Source organism: Gekko japonicus, unplaced genomic scaffold (genome assembly GCF_001447785.1).
Source record: "Gekko japonicus isolate JY-2015 unplaced genomic scaffold, Gekko_japonicus_V1.1 scaffold1997, whole genome shotgun sequence".
NCBI classification, from domain to species: Eukaryota; Metazoa; Chordata; class Lepidosauria; order Squamata; family Gekkonidae; genus Gekko; species Gekko japonicus.
The window spans coordinates 86923-109906 of NW_015164722.1; the positions used below are offsets into that span (position 1 = coordinate 86923).

General features: G+C 44.8%; 1 protein-coding gene across 1 annotated transcript in view; it reads right to left on the reverse strand.

Annotated features, from left to right (window-relative positions):
- Positions 1-22984, reverse strand: part of PLCZ1 (phospholipase C zeta 1) — a gene marked incomplete at its 3' end in the record, with an annotated part of 103207 nt that overhangs the window by 76407 nt on the left and 3816 nt on the right. Inside the window, exons 2-3 of the mRNA XM_015409589.1 lie at positions 8145-8281; positions 3513-3744 (exon numbers count right to left, since the gene is read on the reverse strand). Of these exons, the coding sequence (XP_015265075.1) occupies positions 3513-3744; positions 8145-8281 (369 nt within the window). The remainder of the gene's footprint in view (positions 1-3512; positions 3745-8144; positions 8282-22984) is intronic.

The following is a 22984-nucleotide window of genomic DNA, read 5'->3' on the forward strand; positions in this document are numbered from 1 at the left end:
TTTCAAGTGAATTGTCTAAATCCTGAATGCTCTCATGAACACATAGACATATAATGCATGTTTTGCCTTGCTTTTACTGTGCCTATTAGGGTTGCCAGACTCCCCCAGTCTGGTGGAGTTTACCTGCTTTTTGGGGGGTTCATCCCACCACTGGCCACCTGGATGGCGGGGAAGCCCCGCCCCCAAGCCTGAACACCCAAAGCCATACCTCTCCCTTCTCTCTTGAGAGAGGGGAGGGAGAGGGGCGGCTGTGGGCAGTGTGCCTGAATTCCAATCGGAGATCGGGGCCCGGGCCCGCTGGCTGTGAGCACTTAAAGGAACCCCTTTAAGTGCTTGCAGCCAGCGGGGACCAGGCCCCGTGCACCTGATCTCCAAGCAGGGGATGTGAGCTCCTGCATTGCAAGAGGTAAGATCACCTTTAAAAAGGCAAGTTTCCCTTTAAAAGGTAGGGAAAAAAGCAGGGACATGATGTCACACAGAGTGAGATCATCTTGGTGGGGGTGGCCATGCCCCTTCTCGAATGCCCACTAATCCCCCTGCCGGGAAGATCAGACCTGGCAACTGTAGGATTTCTCTTTCATTCTGCATTTCCTTTCCTCCCTGCAGCACTCAGTTCTGTTCACTGTTTCCCCAGGTTTTCTGAGAGTGCTTTTATGCTGGTTTTCCCCTCGCTTTACTTCCAAGATGAAGTTAAGTCAAAGGCATACAGATTCTCTCAGATTTCCCCTGCCTCTACCAACACCTCGTAGGCCACTCCCCCACCCACATTTAATTTTTTCCCAAGTGGCATAAATCTAGCAGTATGAGACCATTGCTAGTCTCATGCCGCATGTAAAAGTAAAATGACCCTTGGCTGGGCTGCCCTCTCCTGCAACCTGGTTTGAAACCGGCAGCACAAGAAGGCAACACAGAGCTGTGCCTACAGAGAACCACCAATTCCTCAAAGGTACAGCGAGCTCCGCTGGGATGCCTTCTTGTGCCACCTGGTTCAAACTGAGCAGCACAAGAAGGCGGCACAGAGCTCGGTGTATTTACTCTGGGCTGCAGAATAAATACACTGGAGAAAAAGAATGGTGCATACTGCAGGCACAGAATTCGAAGTCAAGCTTAAAGTCTTGACTGCTCAGATTCTCTGCAGTAAGCTGTGTGTGCATAACAGGCCGCAGTTGTTCTCAAATGTGCCAGGTTCCCCAATCACTTTGATGCAGAGGAACTCATGTGTGTGCTAACGCTCAGGATCAGCGTGACCATTAATTAATTAAAATGTATACGCTTGTGATTATTCAGTATGATTATTTGCTGAAAAACTTTTTTCCTGGAAAACTTTCCTATATACTATGTCCCTATACAGAGCATGGTCACTGTTTACTGTAATATTGACACCTCAGGGCTGAACAAGGCTCTCGGATAATGGGTGATGTCAATCAAGAACCAGCAGTCAAAATCTATTCCGCTCATGTGGTTGATTGTCGCATGTAATATTGATCTATGGTTTTGAAAGCACATTACAACTAGGAATATGCTATACAGTGTCCCAAGTTCCAGTGATACACAGTGAATATTAACTTAACTGGCATGTCATTCATGTTTGAATCAGATTTACGTCAGGTCACAGAAGCAAGCATTATATACAATTATCATGCCTAGTGGGGTTTTTTTTTTCCAGTTTTGAAGATAAAATAATTGCTCAGTGAATTAACAAATGATAATAAGGTTTAATGTCTGAAATTGAAACCCAGCACATTTTCAGGCAAAATACATGTTTTGATGAAGTATTGTTTGCAAGATAGAATCACTCTGCTACATTACTTGCACACAAAAATATCTACTTCCATAAAGCAAAAGCAAATTACAACACATTTTAACTCAAAATATTAGCTTACTGTAATTCTAAGACAGCTCAGTCCAGAGAGACAATAGCCGATTCTGGCAAAGATCCAGCTCTTTGAATTTCACCGTGCATTTGACCCACAAGTAGCAATTTATCTTCTTGCAGTGGATCCGGTCTTAAAAAACTGCTTTCCGTGAAATTCTGTGCTCATAGCAATTGTGATCATAGCTGGATTACAAAAAATGTTTAATAACAGAACGCACTCAATTGCTGAGTCACGTCCCATCTTCAGGATACGCTAAACTGAATGATAAAGCACATGCTGTAAATGACTCCGATTCAATCACTGGCACTTCTACCTGGAGTATTTCAGATAACCCAGGCCAAGCAAAGCCAGTGCTGGGATCCCCATTGTGAGTAGACAATAAGTACACAATCAGACGATATCAGGCAGCTAGATATGCATGTAGGGATGGTTGTCTCAGTGAAGGAGCATATGGTATATAAGGAGCCAGTTTGGTGTAGTGGTTAAGTGTGCGGACTCTAATCTGGGAGCACTGGGTTTGATTCCCCACTCCTCCACTTGCACCTGCTGATGTGACCTTGGGTCAGTCACAGGCTCTGGCACAGCTGTCCTTGAAAAAGAGCAGTTTGTGTCAGAGTTCTCTCAGCCCCACCCACCTCACAGGGTGTCTGTTGTGGGGAAGGGAAGGGAAAGGAGTTTGTAAGCTGCTCTGAGACTCCAAGTGAAGGGCGGGCTATAAATCCAATCTCTTCTTCCTCTTATGTTTTGAATGCAGAAAGGTGCATACTTCTACATTCATTCCATGGCAACTCAAGTTGAAGTATCTCAGTTAAGAGGTGTTTTCCTACTCTCTGGTCTGCCTGGGTTGCGCTCAGTCTACAATACAGTCCTACATGTTGCTGCATAAGATTCTCTTCAGTCTGATTAGTGGCCTCTCCAGTTATAGCAATTTAGCTCGCTGACTCACAACACGTTTGTGGTTTGGGTGCCATGTGTCTACTTTCTTGCTTTTGGCAAATCCTATATGGCTCTTTGGAATGATCTGTATGTGCAGTACATTAAAATATGGAACACTTTACCAACAGAAGTATTATGTATTAGAGCTGACCTACATCCAGAGATATTTTTGTCAAAGATGTATTATTTTGCACATACATTGACTTTAAGTTGTCTTACATTACCTTAGAATGATTATAAAAGGCAAATACAATGTCAACCTTTATCTTAAGTGATATTACAATAGTTGGTCTTTAAGGGTGCACTCCGATGCATGCTTACTTGGGAAAAAGTCCATTTAACTTAATAGGATTTATTTGTTCAGGGAGGGGCTGTGGCTCAGTAGTAGAGTACTGGCATGCAGAATGTCCTAGGTTGAATCCCCGACATCTCCAGTTGAAAGGATCAGGTAGGAGGGGATGTGAGAGACATTAGCCTAAGACCTTGGAGAGCCGCTGTGAGTCTATGTAAACAACGACGACACTGATGGACCAATGGTCTGATTCAGTATAAGGCAACTTCATGTGTCCCTGTGTGTATTTCCAAATAAACTTGCATAGGACTGTGCTGAATAAATATAAATGGCTACAAATGAATTATGAACAGATCGGTAACATTATGGCAAGACGATTATGAAATTATATTTACGATCCAGAGTACCTTCTTCAATGGGCTCAAACTTTGCAATGAGATCAGAAGCCGCTGTTTCATTAGCGTCCTCCTGAAATTGCTGATTTCTAAGAAACTGAACCAGATCTGATAGTTGCAGAATTTTGCTGTTCGGAGAGTGACTTTTGAAGAGTTCATGAATTTCACATCTGTGCGCTATAGTCCGATAAATTCCTCTAAAATCCTCCAACGAAATATGTCCAGTCTTCAGTGTATCACTTGCCTACTTAAAAAAAGGGGGGGAGGATCCTGAGTATAGACAAATACTTAACTTTGCATAAGCAGCAACCAAAAAGAAAGTGAGAAAACTTCATGTGCGACCCTCACAAAAGCAGCTGATACTGAGAAATTGTTTCACTCCCTTCATTATGTTGATAGCCTTTATCAATAAGTTCATTTCACTGTGAATAAACTGGATGTCTAAATACAGTCAGTCTCTAAAACACTAACAGGTTAAAGAAAGAAGTCCATATGTTTAACTTTTCAAAATATGTAAGAGCCGTGCTGTGCCCAAATGGGCCATTTGGGAGACCACAATCAGAAACACAGAATTGTGGAAGGGATGTGTCTATCTAGTCCCATTTTCTGCAGCACAACCAGTTGCAAGGTGGAATGAGTCATTTATTACAGCCTTAGGCTATAGTATGGCAGATCTATAAGTAGCTTATAAAGAATCACCTCCAGGCAACTAGGCAGAGAATCTGTATGAAGCCTGGATCTTTGTTTCTTTTAGGACACACATGATTAGCATAGCTATGTGTGAACATGATGTTCCTCACCTCCATTTATCCTCACAACAACTGTGCAAGGTAGCTGAGAAAGAATGACCAGCCCAAGGTCACCCAATAAGTTTCAAGTCATCTGGAGATCTGAACCTTGGTCTCTCTCCCTAGACAAAGTTTGAAGCTCTATTTACCTGTTTTACCGTTGAAAGCCCTTTCGTGTACATTGCATATGATGTGCTTATTACAGCTTGTGGATTCAGCTAATGCACCATTGTGCAGAATTGCATTTTCCAGGTAGCTGCAGAAAATATGCATACGTATTTGTATAGACACACTATTAGTTCTACAGATTATAAAACTGCAAAATGACCACATTGTTTTGCTTAACTGATAGATAGTATATCAGGTGGGTATCCATGTTGGTCTGAAGCACCAAAACAAAGTTTGAGTCCGGTGGCACCTTTAAGACCAACAAAGCCTATACCTTGAATAAAACTTTGGCCCCGGGCACACGGACCGGATATTGCGGGAGGGAGGCATGGCTAATTGCCCCAGTTTGATCCGCAACTACACGATCAGACGCGCCGGCGGCACAGCATGGGTCCTTCCCTTGGCGCCAGCGGGTAAACGAGGGACCGGAGGGGAATGCCGCACGCTGGCGCGATCACACCACGGGCGTCTGGAGGCAGCCAGTGGCAAAAGTTTACTAGTACCTTGGAGGTACTCGTTTTTAAATGCGCATTGTCAGCGGTAAGCCACGGGTGCGCTCCACTTCCCAGTTGTTGGGGTGTGATCGCGCCCGGATAATCCTCCCACCTTCCATGCCTCTCCTGCGGCAAGTTTGCCGTGTGACCGGGGCCTTTGTTAGTCTTAAAGGTGCCACTGGACTCAAACTTTGTTCTGATGGATAGTAGCAGTCAATCTGGATAATTAATCCAGGTATCTTTTTCTTAAGGTTCCTAATAAAAACACACCTTGCCATTTTTAAGCCATTGATTTCAGACTAATACCACTAAGTCAGTGGTATGACCCATGTTTGAATCCTGCTCCGCCATGGAAGCTTGCCAGGTGACCTCAGGCCAATCACATTCTCAGCCTAACCTACTTCACAAGGTTTTTGTGGGGATAAAACGGAGGAGAGAAGGGGGATGTTAGCTGCTTTGCGTCTCCAACTTTTCACTGCATCCCAGAGCAAAGACACCATGAGGAGTTGAGAGTGGCACTATGCCAACTCACAGCTGTTCTCTGGGCTGAGAGTTCTGGCCCATCCAAGGGAAACTTCTGTAGCATCTAAGGGGCAATGGAGAAATTCCTACGGCATTGCAATGGGGAATTTTCTCCATTCTATCCCAGGGGCTTGCAGAGGGGAGGGGCTCAGAATGCTCTCATCCCAGAATGACTTCCCCCATGGAGACAGATCAAGATAGGAGATTTCTGTCTTGTATCCCAAAAGCTTGTGTTTGTACCTGAATCTCACACATTAGAAATATGTTATTATTTTGTCAGTTGAACTGATTCTAGGAATTCAGTGTGGTCCTAGATTCTACTCTAACTAGGGTTACCAGATCTGGGTTGGGAAATACCTGGAGATTTTGGGGATGGAGCTTGAGGAAGGTGGGGTTTGGGGAGGGGAGGGACCTCAGCTAGATAAAATGCCATAGAGTCCACCCTCCAGAGCAGCCATTTTCTCCAGAGGAACTGATCTCTGTAGCCTGGGGATCAATTATAATAGCGGGAGATCTCCAGGTGCCACTTGGAGGTTGGCAGCCAACCTATACTCTAAGCCATAACTTTAACCCATATCTTACACATTGTTAAAAAAAAGTCTGACAAAAATTACATAATTGTGACTACAGGGAAACCATAATCTGTTCATTAATACTCATATTTTGCATTGCTTATAAAATATATTAGGTGTGATATATTGTACATCAACATTTGTAAAGCCCATTGATTTCAGCAGATTTCAGAAACTGCTCAACACTCCTGCTGAAATCAATGAAATTTCAAAATGCTTAACTCTGACTAGACTGTGCCTTCAGTTCTCATCATGAATATTAGCAGTGCTCACCTGGTGGAGTTTGTGTAAATGAATGAGCTATGAGAGGAAAAAGAAACACACACAAACTTCAATTTTTGAACTAAAGGAGTAGGTAAGGAAGAAATGGGAACAATGGGGGAAAAAGGCAGGGCAGGCTCTGACTCTTACTAAAGAAATGTAACAGAAAGAACATTTCAAATATACCGACATGTAAAATAAAAGAGTATGACCCTTGCAAAATTAAATGCTTTGAAGTCTCCTAGATTTCAATGGGGGAGTTAAGCACTTGCTGAAATCTCTCCCTATTCAGAACATAACAATGCTCTGTTTTGCTGGATCATGCCCAAAATTTATGCAACTGAAAATGACAAAGGTATGTTTTGTACAGTAAAATGGGTTTTCGTTATGCCTACTTTCAGCTGCAGCTTGAAACTTCATTCTGTACAAAGGTTTTTCCCACAAATAATTATTCTCCATCTTTATATTCCAAAAAATGAACCACATACTAACTTCTTCACCAAATGTACATATTTGAGATCCCACAAAAAATAAAAGTTTACAATTTTCAGGAGGAAAGAAAAATGGGTTCACTTGATTTTTGTCTTGGGAGAAAGAATTTATGTCACAGCATGGAACAGATGAAAGGTTTCTGCCATTGAAGGGGAAACGTTTAATATGCTTTTGATTTTATGAAAAGGGTAAATATAGTTATACATTTTAAGTTATTATCATAAGTGTTTCCTTTCATCTTCAGTTTATGTTAACCATCTAAATTTTGAGTGACAGCCAATAGGTAGGCAGACGATGTAAAAACATCTTCGTGTTTTATTGAAATGAACATTCCAAATAAAACCTGATTATTGTGAAAGTTAGACAATACAGCTAAATCATGCATTGTTGAAGTCAGTGGGAGACCGGAACAAAATGAAAAAGGAACTATATAATGTAACAACAGTCGCCTGCCACAAACAGCTTATTATCTGAAATGTGAAAAAGAAAAAAGGAGACACCTCCAACAGAGACTATTCCATATATTAAAATGATTGTTCCTTGCTGTAAGCGTTTTCAAGACTGTACGAATGCAACAGAAGAGTATGCTCCTGTGAAAAAGCCAAAGGCTTGGTGCTGAAAGTGTTAAGGACAATCATTAACATCAAACTGAACAAAATGACACAGCAATATGCCTAAAACTGATGGCCATGACATTGTACCACTGTTGGTGGCAGTAAAAAGTGCCGTCAAGCTGCAGCTGACTTATGGTGACCCTGCAGTGTTTTCAAGGCAAGAGACATTCAGAGGTGGTTTGCCATTGCCTGCCTTGGTGCAGAGGACCTTGGACTTCCCTTAGTGGTCTACCATCCAAGTACTAACCAGGGCTGACCCTACTTAGCTTCCAAGATCTGCCAAAAGCAAGCTATCCTGGGCCATCCAGGTCAGCCTATACTACTACCACAGGCAGCAACTACTATGTGCAAAGGCCTGTATTGAACATATTAGTGACATCAGGACCTTGACAGAGGGTGTTCCGTCCTGGATGGAACTGATGAAAAATGTCCTCGTGAGAAGCGGCATATGACTTTCACAAATGAGCAGATAACTTAATCTGGTTTTCAGTACTTAATCTGGTTATCAGTTCCTCTGTTCATTTAGCATATAGTGAAAAGGTAAAGGTAAAGGTTTCCCTTGCTCGAAAGCCAGTCGAATCCGACTCTAGGGTTGCGGTGCTCATCTCCGTTTCAAAGAACTGCTAGGTTGGCAGGAAGCATATAGTGAACTACCCCTTAAAACACGCTTTTAAGCTAAAGCCAACAGATTCCTCTTATTTCTAAAACTATTCAATAATACCAGTTTGCTCACCTTAAAAATGTACTTTACATGAACATAATCAAAAGGGATGTCAAATTTGGTAAGCAATTCCAAGGTACTTTCAAAATTAATCCTTCCTTTTCTAAACTTGTCATGGATGACACTTAAAAACCATGTAAAGGAAAAAGCTAGTCAAGGAAACTGGCAACATATTAAACATTTTGCAGGGTTTTAAAAAAACAAAACAAAAAAACTGTTTCATCAATGGCAATTCTTACTTATATAGCATCCTCAGTGTATATGGCACCCAGACAAGCAACAGAATAAAAATACAGACCCACGTCCCAACATGCTTTTAATCAAAATTTCTACCGTGAGGGCATGACCAATAGATGGAAGGCAGGGGGTTGAAAAAAAGTTACCAAAGAACAGAGCAATGAATGAGAGAAGCAGGAGAAAATATTCCTCTCCTAAAAGAATGTTTAGGGGACTGGTTTGCACAACAACCATTCATACACAAAGATCTATATAAATGCCCCCAAAGTGCATCAACAGGGAACACTGGATTTTGCCTCCTGGTACACTGACTTTGGTTAGGGAAGGAGGGTAAGTTATTCTTCTATATCCGTTTCTATTATTTTCTCAGTACCAAATTCTCGATTGTAAACTTGAGACATATACCATTTGGGAGGGGCTTGAGAGTTGGGTTTTTTTAATTGGTTACATTGTTAAATAGGACAAATTTTGAGTCCAGCAGCACCTTTAAGACCAGCAGCATTTAATTCTGGATATAAACTTTTTTGTGCGCATGCACACTATCTGAAGAATTACACTATCTGAAGAACCTACTCAGAATTAAACTTTGTTGGTCTTAAAGGTGCTGCGGACTCAAAATTTGTCCTATTTAACAATGTAACCAATTAAAAAAACCCAACTCTCAAGCCCCTCCCAAATGGTATATGTCTCAAGTTTACAATCGAAAATTTGGTACTGAGAAAATAATAGAAACGGATATAGAAGAATAACTTACCCTCCTTCCCTAACCAAAGTCAGTGTACCAGGAGGCAAAATCCAGTGTTCCCTGTTGATGCACTTTGGGGGCATTTATATAGATCTTTGTGTATGAATGGTTGTTGTGCAAACCAGTCCCCTAAACATTCTTTTAGGAGAGGAATATTTTATCCTGCTTCTCTCATTCATTCTTTGGTAACTGTTTGGTAACAGTTTGGTAACTAACTCAAACTTTGTTCTGTTGCTTCAGACCAACATGGCTACCCTACCTCTATTGTTAAATAGTGTTCTGTTGATTGCAATATTTAAATTAATCACATTTTAATTTTGTTGCGAGATTGGTATGCAAGCCTTTCCCTTCTAAAACAGCTCTGTGCTGAATACCTGAGAATACCCCATTTCCTTAAATTTCCCAATCTGTTAATTAGGTGTAGACTGTTTCTTGGAGGGGGGAAATGCAGGTCTCATGCAAATAAGATTGTTTCTCCCTCTCTATCCTTGAGCATTTGGTAGAAGGGATGGCTTTTTTTAGGGTTGCCAACTCTGGGTTTTTTAAATACCTGGAGACTTGTGGAGTGAAACCTGGGGAAGATGGGTTTTGGGGAGGGGAGGGACCTCAGCAGGGTATTTGGCCATCTAGTCCACCCTCTGAAGTAGCCATTTTCTCTAGGGGAACTGATTTCTGTCATCTGAAGATCAGCTGCAGTTCCAGGTGATCTTGAGGCCCCACCTGGACCGTGGAAAATCTAATTCCTACACATTTTGTGTGTATGTACGTATGCCTGTACCACCATCTAAAGTAATAGCAATCTTTAATAACTGCTGTATATATGCACACAACTATCTAGGTAGCTATATATATTTTCCCCCCTATACTCTCTTTTCTCTCCATGAGTTTTGGGGTCAGGGGGCCTTTTCCCACACGAATATTCCTACAACGTGGGTGTGCATGTATTTCTGTGTGTCAAGATATGCAGGAATAATAATCTCTGAAAATTATTTCCCCTGTGTATGAAGATACATATATAAAAGCACATTAAAAGGAGAGGGAGAAGACATAATTCTTCTCTTTTTCACTCCATCCTTAAGGCAGGAAGGGTGATTTCCCCACTGTTTTACAGATTGTGTATGTTTGTGTATCACCATCTGCAGGAGTAACAGTCTCTAAACACGGTTGCCTCTGTAACCCTTTTCACTCTACGATTTTGGCAGTTCACCCTCACACACCAAGAGAGCACGCAGCACACAATTTATCCAACATGTGTGATCACCAATACGTGTGAATGGGGCAACATACTTATTTGCCAGCTTCGATACATGTTATCAGAAAGCCTGAAGAAAAAAACATTCCCAGTCTCATGGGGCAAAGTTGGAAAATGCATGTTGCCCTACCCACACAATGTAACAACCATCCATGTACAAAGAATGGCACGTAGTAAACTCACTATGTGGAGAAATGCTGAAACTGTGACACCCAAAAAGGATTTTCACATGCACATCTATTTGACAGGCATATCTGCATAGATTAGGACTGCCAGCTCTAGGTTCAGAAATACCTGGATATCTGAGGGTAGAGAGTGGGAAAGTGGGGTTTAGGGAGGGGAGGGACCTCAGTAGGGTGTAATAATATGCAATGCAATCACCTTCCAAAATGTCATTTTCTCCAAAAGAAACAGAATAAAGATTTTAAATTTAAAAATAATAAATGATTTTAGGGTTGCCAGCTCCATGTTGGGAAGTATATGGACAGGGTTTTTTTTTTTTGGGGGGGGGAGGCCCGAGGAGGGCAGGATTTGGAAGGGGAGGGACTTCAATGGGGTATAATCCACCTTTCAAAGTGGTCACCTTCTCCAGGTGAACTGATCTATCACCTGGAAACAAACTGTAACCCAAGATCTCCAGCCACCACCTGGAGGTTGACAACCCTATGATCAGCTGTAATTCTAAGAAGTTTCTGGGCCACTCCTGGAGGTTGGCACCCCCAGATACACATAAAAGGGGGAAATACCTATTTATTCTGCTTTCCACATAACATGGGGGGGGGTAAACACTCCATTGGGGCTGCCGGAAAGGGGCTGCAGCTAGTAGGGGCTCAGGGGAGGGACTGTAGCTCTGCTTGGCATGCAGAAGGTCCCAGGTTCTGTACCTACAATGTTCTGTTTAAAGCACAAAGCAGTAGTAATATGAAAGACCCTGGAGAAACTGTCAGTCTGGGTAGACAATACTGACTTTGATGGACCAATGGGTCTGATTCAATATCAGGTAGCTGATTCCTGTGTTCATGAGTGTTCCTATGTGTCTTAGTGAGATTGTAAAATAATATATGCCTCATTTAGGGGCTGTACTTAGGGATAACCTCCAGGTGGGTCCTGGAGATCCCCTGGAATTACAGCTCATCTCCAGACTTGAGGTCACTTCCCCTGGAGAAAATGGATGCCTTGGAAGGTGGACATTGCACCCCACTGAGGTGCCTCTCCTTCCCAAGCTCCACCCCCAATCTCCAGATGTTTCTCAACCTCACAACTCTAGCTGGTCATACGGGGCTGGCTTCATATAGGGTTGCCAGCGCCGGATTGAGAAATACCTGGAGATTTGGGTTGGTGGAGCCTGAAGAGGGTGGGGTTTGGGGAAAGATTTCAGTGGGGTACAATGCCATAGAGTCCACCTCCCAAAGTAGCCATATTCTCCAGGGGAACTGGTCTCTGTCACCTGGAGATCAGCTGCAATGGCAGATCTCCAGCCACCACCTGGAGGTTAAAATACAAAAACTGAGGGTAACTGTGTAAGGAAGATATGGAAAAAAATATATATGACACTGTATATAATAGATGTATGCGTAAGGCAGATCTATTTCCGGCTTTTTATTTTTCTATACTATTATATAAATATTAGCGGTCATTACCATAGGTTTGGACTGGTGAAACTGACACCTGAAACTGACAAGGTGCTGTTTGAATGTTTGAACATGGTGTAAAGCTGCACCTTGATTTTTATTTTATTTTTTGGTGGAGCTATGTTGGTAATACTTGACACTAATACTTATAAAATAGTATGGTCAAAATTATACAAATGGATAGACATTTACCTTGGAGAACTGATAATGTGACTATAACCAAGTGAAGAACTGCTCTAACATTGTATGTAAATTGAAACAGGTGTAAAAGAAAACGGATTTACTATACTATGGACATTTAAGCAGAGACAAGAGTAATGTGCTCTAGTGTTTATTGTTTGTTTGTCTTATGGGTTGTCTTATGTTGTTGTTTGTTAAACTTCTCTTTGAAATTAATAAAATCTTCTTTAAGAAAAAGGGAAAACTTTTAAACGTTGAAAATAAAAGGCTCAAAACAGATCTACCTCAAGCATACATCTATTATAAAAAGGTAAAGGTTCCCTTGCTCGAAAGCCAGTCGAATCCGACTCTAGGGTTGCGGTGCTCATCTCCGTTTCAAAGCCGAAGAGCCAGCGCTGTCCGAAGACGTTTCCGTGGTCATGTGGCCGGCATGACTAAACACCAAGGCGCACGGAACACTGTTACCTTCCCACTGAAGTGGTACCTATTTATCTACTTGCAATTTCTTGCTTTCGAATTGCTAGGTTGGCAGGAGCTGGAACTAGAGACAGGAGCTCACCCCATCTTGCGGCACCCGGGTCTTGAACTGCTGAACTACTGACCTTCCACAGCCTGCAGTTCAGCGTCTTAACCACTTGAGCCACCGCAGCTCCTCACATCTATTATACACAGTGTCATATATTTTCCCATCACTACCTGGAGGCTGGCCACTCTTACAGTGGTCTGATTCACTACGTGTGGACTTTTCTGCTAGCCTACCGGTCTCCCTACAGGCTGTGCGTGTATAGGCACAAACAAGCACGCAGGGAGCAACGATGCAGCACGGCCATTCCTGCAGACGGCGGGTGACCTGCTGCGCATCAAGAATTGACGCTTTTGGGGGGGGGGGCAGGAACGGCCTCTCTCGCCCTCCCAACACCTCCCCACTCCCCAGCCCGGGGAGGGCGGCGGGAGGAAGGATATCTGGCTTCCATGGCAGCTGCTCTTCATGGCCTTTCGTGTCTGCTCCTCACTGCGCGGGTCTCCGGAGCCCCCAGCAGCGCCTCATCGCTCTCCCCCGGGCCCGCCAGGGGAATAGGGGTTCCCGCCCCCCGCGACAGCTCTTCACGGCGCCTGAGAGAGGTGAGGGAGGAGGCAGAAGCGGGCGCGGGGGAAGCGGCGACGCCGACCGAACGCGTGGCCGGCACGCGGGCTCTGTGACGTCGCCGAGCGCCCGTTCCTCGCCAACGGTTCTGGCACGAGCCTCGAGCGGGTGAGTGGCAGCTCCCGGCGCCAACCGGGTGGGGTGGAGGTGGCGCGGTCCCACCCACTGACTCAACTGGCTGCCCCTGAAGGAAGGGGGGGGATTGTCGTCTCTGTCCAAGGAGCCAAGGAGTACAAAGTTGTTGTGGTTGTTATTATTATTATTCGTGCAGTCTTGGGTTGCCAATCTCTAGGTACCCCCTGGAGATCTCCTGCTATTCCAAGCAATGTTCCCTCTGAGCTGAGTTAGTGTGAGCCGGCTCACAGTTTTTTAGCCTCCAGCTCACACATTTTTGTCTCAGCTCAGGAAGGGATGGCCCCAGAGCAAACTAATTTATGCAGGAGCCAAATCACTTGCTCACAACTGCGATGCCAGTAACTCACAAAGTAGAATTTTTGCTCACAGGACTCCGCAGCTTAGAGGGAACATTGATTCCAAGTGATCTCCAGTCACAACCAAGATCATTTCCCTTGGAGAAAATGGCTGCTTTGGATAGTACAGTCTATGGGATTCTATCCTTCTGAGCGATCCTCCCTTCCCCAAGTAGCGTTGCCAAACTCCAGGTGGTGGCTGGAGAGATCCTGTTGTTACAATTGATATCCAGGCGACAGAGATCCGTTCCCCTGGAGAAAACGGCCGCTTTGGAAAGTGGCCTCTATGGCATTATGCCCCCCACGGAAGCCCTTCCCCTCCCCAAACCCCGCCCTCCCCAGTCTCCTCCCCCAAAATCTCCAGGTATTTCCCAACCCAGAGCTGGCACCCAGATCTGGCAACCCCAAGCCCTGCCCCCCCCCCAGGTTTAACCCCCAAATCTCTTGGAATTTCCCAACCCAAAGTTGGAACCCAGTCCTAGGTTCGAATAGTGATTCCTGGGTCATCCTGGACCAGTCAACCTTCCTTCCGGGGTTTATCGAGAGGATAAAATAGAGGAAGGGAGAACTATGCATCCTGCCCTGAACGCCTTGGGGGAAGCACAAAATGAAAATCCTCTAAATAACTATAGTGGTGGGATAGGTAAACAGGAGTTCGGTGGCACTTTAAGGACTAAAAGAATTGATTGCAGCATAAGCTTTTGTGAGTCAGAGCTTATTTCATCAGCTCCATGACATGTACATCCATAGCAAGGCAATCATATTTACTGAGCTTTTAACAGGGTATATAAACATTTTCATAAATACACTTTTCAGTATAAATGTATTTGCTGTGGTTGTACACGTCATACATTTGATCAAATCAGCTCTGCTGCCCAAAAACGTATCCTACTTTTTAATTTACCACTGGACTTCTGTTTAATTTTGCTGCAGCAGCCGAACAGGGCAACACCTCTAAATTTACAGGGGTTAAGGTACTGTACTGAGATCCCAGAGGTCCTGATTCTTTTCCTGTTTAGCCATAAATCTCACTGAGTGATCTTATTCTGTCTTAGCTTGATCTACCTCAGGGCTGTTGTGAGGATGAAATGGAGGAGAGGAGCAGGCTTTATACTGGCCTAAGCTCCTTGGATGGGACGGGAGAGCCACTGTGGTATAGTGCTTAAGAGTAGTGGACTCTAATCTGGAGAACCAGGTTTGACTCCCCACTCATCCTGTATATGAAGCCTGTTGAGTTGCCTGGGACCAGTCACAGTTCTCTCAGAACTCTCTCAGCCCTGCCTGCCTCAGCAAGGTGCCTGTTGTGGGGAGAGGAAGGGAAGGAGATTGTAAGCTGCTTTGAGACTCAGGGTAGATGTAATGTATCCAGTCCAGACAAGTCCAGAGACAAATGTCGAGCTTCGCTCCAAGAGACAATGGACTATGCGGATCCTAGCCCGCTCCAATCAGGGGGCTAGGTTCCCGGCCGAGAGACTCTCGGCCACTGTAAATAACCTATAGGGAAGTAGGGGTGTGTTTTGGGTGGCGGTTTCTCGGGGGATATAAGCCGGCCTGTGAGCCGGCCAAAGTTGTCTTGTTCCGGATAGAATAAAGTACGCTTTGCTGAAATCACTCTCCGTTTGCGTACTTTTCAGTAGAGAAAATAGATCCAGGTGTTCAGCCGTGTTGGTCTGAAGCAGAAGAACAAATTTAGAGTCCAGTGGCACCTTTAAGACCAACAAAGGTTTATGAGCTTTCATGTCCAAGGCACACTTTTTCAAATACATTGGAATGGTAGATGAGGTTCTAAACTTATAGACAGGAACTTAACAGCAAATTAACATGTAACATGATGATGTTTAAGTTATGCAAAGTGAAAAACTAAATAAGTTACGGTTATAAGGTCAACAATTGGAAAGCAATAAATATGTCATAATAGCAGATAAATGTCTAAAGGTGTTTTCTCTAATTGTGGGAAGTAACAGAATCTTAATTATATCCTCTCAGGTGTGGAGAACACTTAACAGCATATTTTGAGCTGCATTTAATGTTGTAAGCAGAATCCCAATATTCCTTGCATTGAGTATTCTAATACACTATTCTGAAAAAGAAATACACTAAAATACGGAGGATTTTATATGTGAGGACTGAATGAGTTAGCATATGTAATGGGATAAAAATCCAATATCCCTGTTGAGTCCTGGGGTATAAAAACCAACTTTTCTTCTAAATACGCTTGTCATTTTCCTTCTGTGAAAAAAAAACCCTCATTTTTTATAAATTCTCTTGTATGTGTTCACAGCTCCCACATAGCGGTACTCTGTTTTTTCTCTTCTCAGCTATTGGGTGTGTTGTTAGAATAAGCTCTCAGTCAATAATAGTGTATTTCCTTCAGAGGATATTGCTAAGAGTGAAGCACAGACATGATAGCAGAAGATGACTTTGCGAGACCTTCCTTGAAATATCTGCTCTGTAAGACTGCACATAATAAGAAACATAATGAAATTTTCATATGTTCCGGGGTTTGGTGCCCTATTGTGTTGCATGCCCAGAAGAGCACGTAAGCCCACAAGCTGCTGACTAAATTTGTGAAATAGAGTAGAATACAAACAGATGAGTATTGGATATAGAATCTGATCCTATACCTTTGAAGAGAACCCCTCCCCCCCCCACCTAATATTAAATTCAATAACAGAAAAGAATCTCAGAAAATTGAGAAGCAGCTAAATTGTTTTGTATGGAATGCTCAAAGGAATTTTTTAAATATATATATTCGTCCAGGATGAAAGTCTCTGAGTGCATGACAAAAAAAATTGCAGCAGTCTATTCTATAAAATATATCCCTTTTCTCATTTGACTACCTTTTGTTAGCAACAACAACAACACTTCAAGGACATGATTTAAACTATCTAATCCAGACAATGGTGGCTTGCTCTGTTTACCGGATTCAGTCGGTTTTCCATAGTTAACTGGAAAGAGCTCTTTTGGAGGCGAGTTGCAGAGACTGAATCAACCTTCTCCCCCTAAAACCCCCCATAAGTGGAGCCATTTAGCAATACTCGCGTGCAGGGGTCATTTCGTAGAAAAAGAGCTAGGGGGACTCATTAGCATAACTCATTAGCATATGCCACACCCCCTGACATCACCGGAAGTGTGTCCTCCCCACAGCCGGCAGCGACCTCCAGCGGGCACCAGCAGGGAGCTCCAGGCCTCGCCTTCCTGCACATCACCCGGGGGGATGGCGTCCCCCCGCGTCCCCCCCCCAAATGACCCCTGCTCGCGTGCATGTAAAGTGCCGTCAACTCACAGCAAAGTTCTGGTGATCTTCCATGGAATTTTCAAGGTGAGAGACAGAGGTGGTTTGCCATTGCCTGCCTATGTGTGTGGAGGCCCTGCACTTCCTTGATGGTCTCCCCTCCAAGTACTAACCAGGGTGTCATCTTAGCTTCTGAGATCTGATGAGATTGGGCTAGCCTGGGCCACCCAGATCTGAGGCCTCTAGTCCAATTCCCAGCTCGAGGCAGGATCAGCCTAAAGCATCCCTGACAAGTCTTTGTCCGGCCACTGCTTGACAACTGCCAGCGAGGGAGAGCTCACCACTTCCCCCTAGGTAGCCGATTTCACTGCTGCACTACTCTTAAGTCAAGGTAAAGGCTCCCTTGCTCGAAAGCCAGTCGAGTCCGACTCTAGGGTTGCGGTGCTCATCTCCGTTTCAAAGCCGAAGAGCCAGCGCTGTCCGAAGGCGTTTCCGTGGTCATGTGGCCGGCATGACTAAACACCAAGGCGCACGGAACGCTGTGACCTTCCCACCAAAGTGGTACCTATTTATCTACTTGCAATTTCTTGCTTTCGAACTGCTAGGTTGGCAGGAGCCAACTACTCCTACTGTGTTAAAAAAAAAAATTCCTGCTATTCAGCTGGTACCTCTCTGCTCACAATTTAAACCCGTTCTTGCAAGTCCTCTCCTCTGCCGCCAACAGGAACAGCTCCCTGCCCTCCTCTAAGTGACAGCCTTTCAGATCCTTAAAGAGAGCAATCATGTCCCCCTCTGCCTCTCTTCTCTTGACTGAGCACAGGGCCGGCTCACTAACTAGGCGATCGCCTAGAGCGGGCCGGCCTTTAGGGGCGCCAAACTGCACCAGGCCCCGTACTCTGGGAGTTTCTTGATTTATTTGTGTTTTTCATTCTTCCTAAAATGCATTTATTTTTGAAAATTGGTGGGCGCACGGGGACGGGGGCGCCAGAAGGGATCCCTGCCTAGGGTGCAAAATAAGCTGGGGCCGGCCCTGACTGAACATTCCCAAGTCCCTCCCCTTTTCCTCGCAGGGCTTGGTCTCCAGGCCCCCGATCATCCTCCTCGCTCTCTCCTCTGCACCCGCTCCATTCTGTCCACATCCTTTTCGAAGTGAGGCCTCCAGAACTGCACACAATACTCCAGGTGCGGCCTGACCAATGCAGTATACAGTGGGACCAAGACATCTTGCTTTAATCTGCTTATGACTTCCAAGATACTCCACAACGATATTTTCGCAAACAACTTACTAAGTGGAGAGGATCTTTAAAGTTTTTTTCCTCCCCATTCTCAGTTTTTGCCAACTAGACCTGCTCTCTCCATTTTTAGAATTCTTTTTGTTTCACTAAATGAAATTACAAAGGGAGTTTTTTATCTCAGCCTTCTGAGCAAATCGTCGCTATGTTCTGTAACATCAATTAGAAACTCAAGGCAGGAAAAAGATCCCTGCCCAACAGATAAACAGAGCTGTTTGAAGGGCTTCAGTAATTTTGCTGAAATTGTAACTCTCTTTTCTTGTTAAGAGGTCAAAGATTGCCACTGGAGGCCTGGCGTTCCTTCACGCATCTGCTAACAATGGTTCAAGCGAGGTAAACAAGAGAATTTCCACATGAACAGTTAAAGCATGGAATCTGAAAAACTAGAATACTCCTCTGCAGCTGGGAGAAACTGACCTTAACCTTCTAGTATTTCTTATCTCGCATTCAGCTGGATCTCTGGCACTGCAAGATCAAGTCATTTCAATTTTCCCTATCTACCTCAGTCTCTTACTACCTTTCGGTGGGTTTCCCCCCCCCCCCTCACACTGATTGAAAACTGTCTGCACATTGAACAAAGACTGGGACTGGTGATTTTCTAACCATTTAGGAGGCGTTTGTAACATAGCTCTTTGCCTTTTCATCTCTGTGGAAAGTTTTAAGATGAGCAGCGTGTCTGTCTTTGTTCCGGACTTACATCAAGTGATTGCATTGACCTCTAGCATATGCGTGCCGCATGGGATTACTTCAACAGAGACCCGTACCAGCTTTGCATCTCCGAATATTTCCATTGCTCTGCCAAATTAAACTTTACAAGGCATGTTGCAGATGTGGACATGATCACATTGACCCTTTCAGAAGTATTTCAGATTTCATTAGAAGGGGAGGGGGAAAGATCTGTGTTTGAGGAGGAAGATTGTCAGTAACATTAGAAATATTCAAGATTCAATTTGCACAAAAAGGAGAGTATTTTGCTTTTTTATACCTCATAATAACTATAACAATGCAATCAAAACAACAACACCTTTAACACGAAGACAGTAGTACAGAGCTCAATTTAATTGTTTATAACAATTATCATTGTTGGGTAGAACAAGTTGGTCGATCCTCCTAAAGAATAGGAAGAAGCAAAGTTGGTTTTTATAACCCGCTTTTCTGTACCCTAAGAGGTCTCAAAGCGGCTTACAGTTGCCTCCCCTTCCTCTCCCCACAGCAGGCACCTTGTGAGGCAGGTGGGGTTGAGAGAGTTGTGAGAGAACTGTCCCAAGGTCACCCCAGCAGGCTTCATGTGGAGGAGGGAGAAAATAAGAAGAAGAGTAGGTTTTTATACCCCAATTTGCGTCAAGGAGTCTCAAGTGGTTTACAATCTGGCCCAAGGTCACCCAGCAACAGGCCCATAGCCACATGAGGCTCTTGGGGCGATGCCCCCTAACAAATTTGCCCTGTTGCCGTACTGTTCTAGCAAAGGAAGATTTGCTCCTGTTCTACCTAAATGGTACCTATACCAGAGAGACTGTATGCATTTAGCCTAGGCTTACCAATTCCCCCTGGGGGATGAGGAAACCCCCGCCTCAGAGGCCCGTTCCCCGCCACCGGCGGATCGGGCCCCGGGGGGAACCCCACCCCCAAAGTACGCGACGTGCACGTCACCCGGAAGTGACGCGACCAGGCCAGGCACGCTGGGGGCAGGGCCACGGTCTTCCAAGGGAAAACTCTATGGTTTTCCCTCGGATGGTCGTGGCCCTGCCCCCAGCGTGCCCGGCGTGGTCGCGTCACTTCTGGGTTGCGGGGTTGCGGCGCTCCAGGAACAAGCCGGGAGCCCCCTGCTCCAGCAGCAGGTAAGATTTGGCAACCCTAATTTAGCCCTAGATTTATATGCAGGATTTGGTTATCTTTTTGACTTTACTGGTGGTGGGAAGTATCGTCAAGTCACAACGAACATGTAGCACCCTGCAGGGTGATCTCGTCTGGAGATCAGCTGTAATTCCAGGTGATCTGTAGGCTCCACTTGGAGGCTGGCAACCCTATTTATTCTGTGGGAAATCCAGTACAAAATAAGCAGAAGATACACAACTGAACACGGAAATAAGCTTACTGTTACAAAAGGGAAGTGTAGTTCCTGAGGTCAAATTGGCAACATCCATGCTTAATTATTTGACTGCCTCCAGGGACCCGGCAGCTTTATATTCAGGATCATGTCTGTTCGCCCTGACTTGGATAGGCCAGGCTAGCCCAATCTTGTCAGATCTTGGAAGCTAAGTGGTGTCAGACCTGGAAAGTATTTGGATGGGAGACCACCAAGGAATACCAGGGCTGTGACACACAGGCAGGCAATGACAAACCATCTCTGAACGTCTCTTGCCTTGAAACCCTCACGGGGTCACCATTAGTCAGGTGTGACTTGACAGCACTTTCCACCATCACCATATTATATGTTGGTGGGGTCCCAAAACCGTCTGGCCCTCCCAGGGCCTAAAGAAGCCAGGCTAGCAGTGACGAGGGCCAGGTCCTTTTCTGTGGCAGCCCCTTACTGGTGGAATGAGCTTCCGGATGACATCAAGGCCCTGTGGGACCTTTTATAGTTCCGCAGGGCCTGTAAAACAAAGATCTTCCACCAGGCCTTTGATTAGGGGCCGCCTCTTAACACCAAGGCCCTGGCCCTCCAACATCAGCACCAGCTTCATATCTTATAGCGTGGAAAGAGCTCAGACTGTGGTGGCAATTTTACTATCTAGATGCGGAGACAACGCCGTCACCATTTATTAGTATTATGTTTGCTAACACTTGTTTGCACATGTTTTGGTTTTAACTTTATTATGTGATTTAATGTATCTCGCTGTTTTAATATATTTATATTTACACATATGCTGTAAGCCGCTCTGAGCCTGCCTGGCAGGGAGGGCGGGATACAAATTAAATAAATAATAATAACACCTAGTGGCCTAGTCTAGTCATTGTTGGGGAATCTACTGTGCAAGTCCGAGGGGGGGGGGAGGACACCCCAAATCCTGCCTTCCTCAAATTCAGCCACCAAATTCTCCAGGTATTTCCCAACTCGGAGCTAGCAATTCAAGGCAGGTTTTAGATGCAGAATGTAAGAACCAGCACAGAGATAGAAATACCAGAGAAACAAGTGCCACTTAGTTTCCAGTCTGATTTGGAAAATCCATCCATCTCTGCCTGATCTGCCTGCTGGGCCCAAATCCCAACAGCAAAAGACAAGAAAAGACGACAGTAAGCAGGGCCAGTAGTGAATGGTTGTACGCAGTAACCTTGGTAATGCAAGCCATGTAGTCTTGCCACTACCCCTATGAGGAGAAGGAGGAGACAAAAAAAGGAGGAGGAGGAGGAGGAGGAAGAAGAGTTGGATTTATATCCCACCCTTCACTCAGAGCGACTTACAATCTCCTTTCCCTTCCTCTCCCCACAACACACCCTGTGAGGGAGGTAGGGCTGAGAGAGCTCTTTCGAAGACTGCTCCTTAGAGAACTTGTGACTGACCCAAGGTCACCCAACAACTGCATGTGAGGAGTGGGGAATCAAACCCAGTTCTTCAGATTAGAGTCCACCACTCTTTAACCACTACACCAAATTGGCTCTCTTTTATTTATTCATATAATTTATATCCCACATTTTCCCCCAATGGGGACCCAAAGCAGCTTATATAATTCTCCTCCTCCATTTTATCTTCACAGCAGCCCTGTGAGGTGGATTAGGCTGAGAGTGCATGACTGGCCCAAGCTCACACAGCCATCTTCCATGGCAGAACAGGGATTCAAACCCGGTTCTCCCAGGTCCTAGTCCGACACTCTAACCAGTACACCGTGCTGGTTCTCAAATTTCCATCATCCAGATCTGGATCCCAAATTATATAACTTCTCCTTGTGGTTGCCCATTATTATTTTTAAAAGCCTAAATAAATAGCACCATTTTGGTCTAAATATCCAGCATTTTAAACCTTTTCTCCCTCCTGTCAGATCCCAAGTCAGGAGAACAAACCCACGTTCCAAAGAAGTAAGATTTATTTCCAAAGCATGGTTAGTCATGAACATACAGAGATTGTTCAGAATGACGACAGTACACAGGGGCAACATAATATAGGAACTTCAAACTTGGTTAACCCAATGGGTACATTTCCCTCATAAGGGAGCTGATTAGAAAAGGCGCGAAGCAGCCTGAGAATCACAACAGCCAATTTCATAAACACAAGTTGAGTTCACACGGGAAATCTAATTAAGCCCGAGCAACAAGACACAACACTCCGTCATCCACCTGCAGGAGAAACTTGGCAGTTACAGAAGCATACCAGAAGAGAATAACAAGGGGAGGGAAGGGAGGACGGGCAGGAATAGGGACGGGACGTGTCCCAGAGGAATGGCAGCGAGCTGACATACTGCCCACCTGAAAATCCCACTTACCCACCGTCTCCCGGGGTGGGCGGGAGACCTCCCGGTTTCCCCGGGAGACCTCCAGGTTTGCCCGGGAACTTCTTGTGGAACGCCCGGACGTGATAAGGGGCCCGAATATCCCCTTCTTCCACCCATTCCCGGTGCTGGGGACCGAAATCAACCCATTCCACAAGATACCACAATTTACCACGTTTGAGTCTGGAATCCAGAATGCCCGAGATTTCATAATGCTCCTGGCCTTCCACCAGGATAGGAGG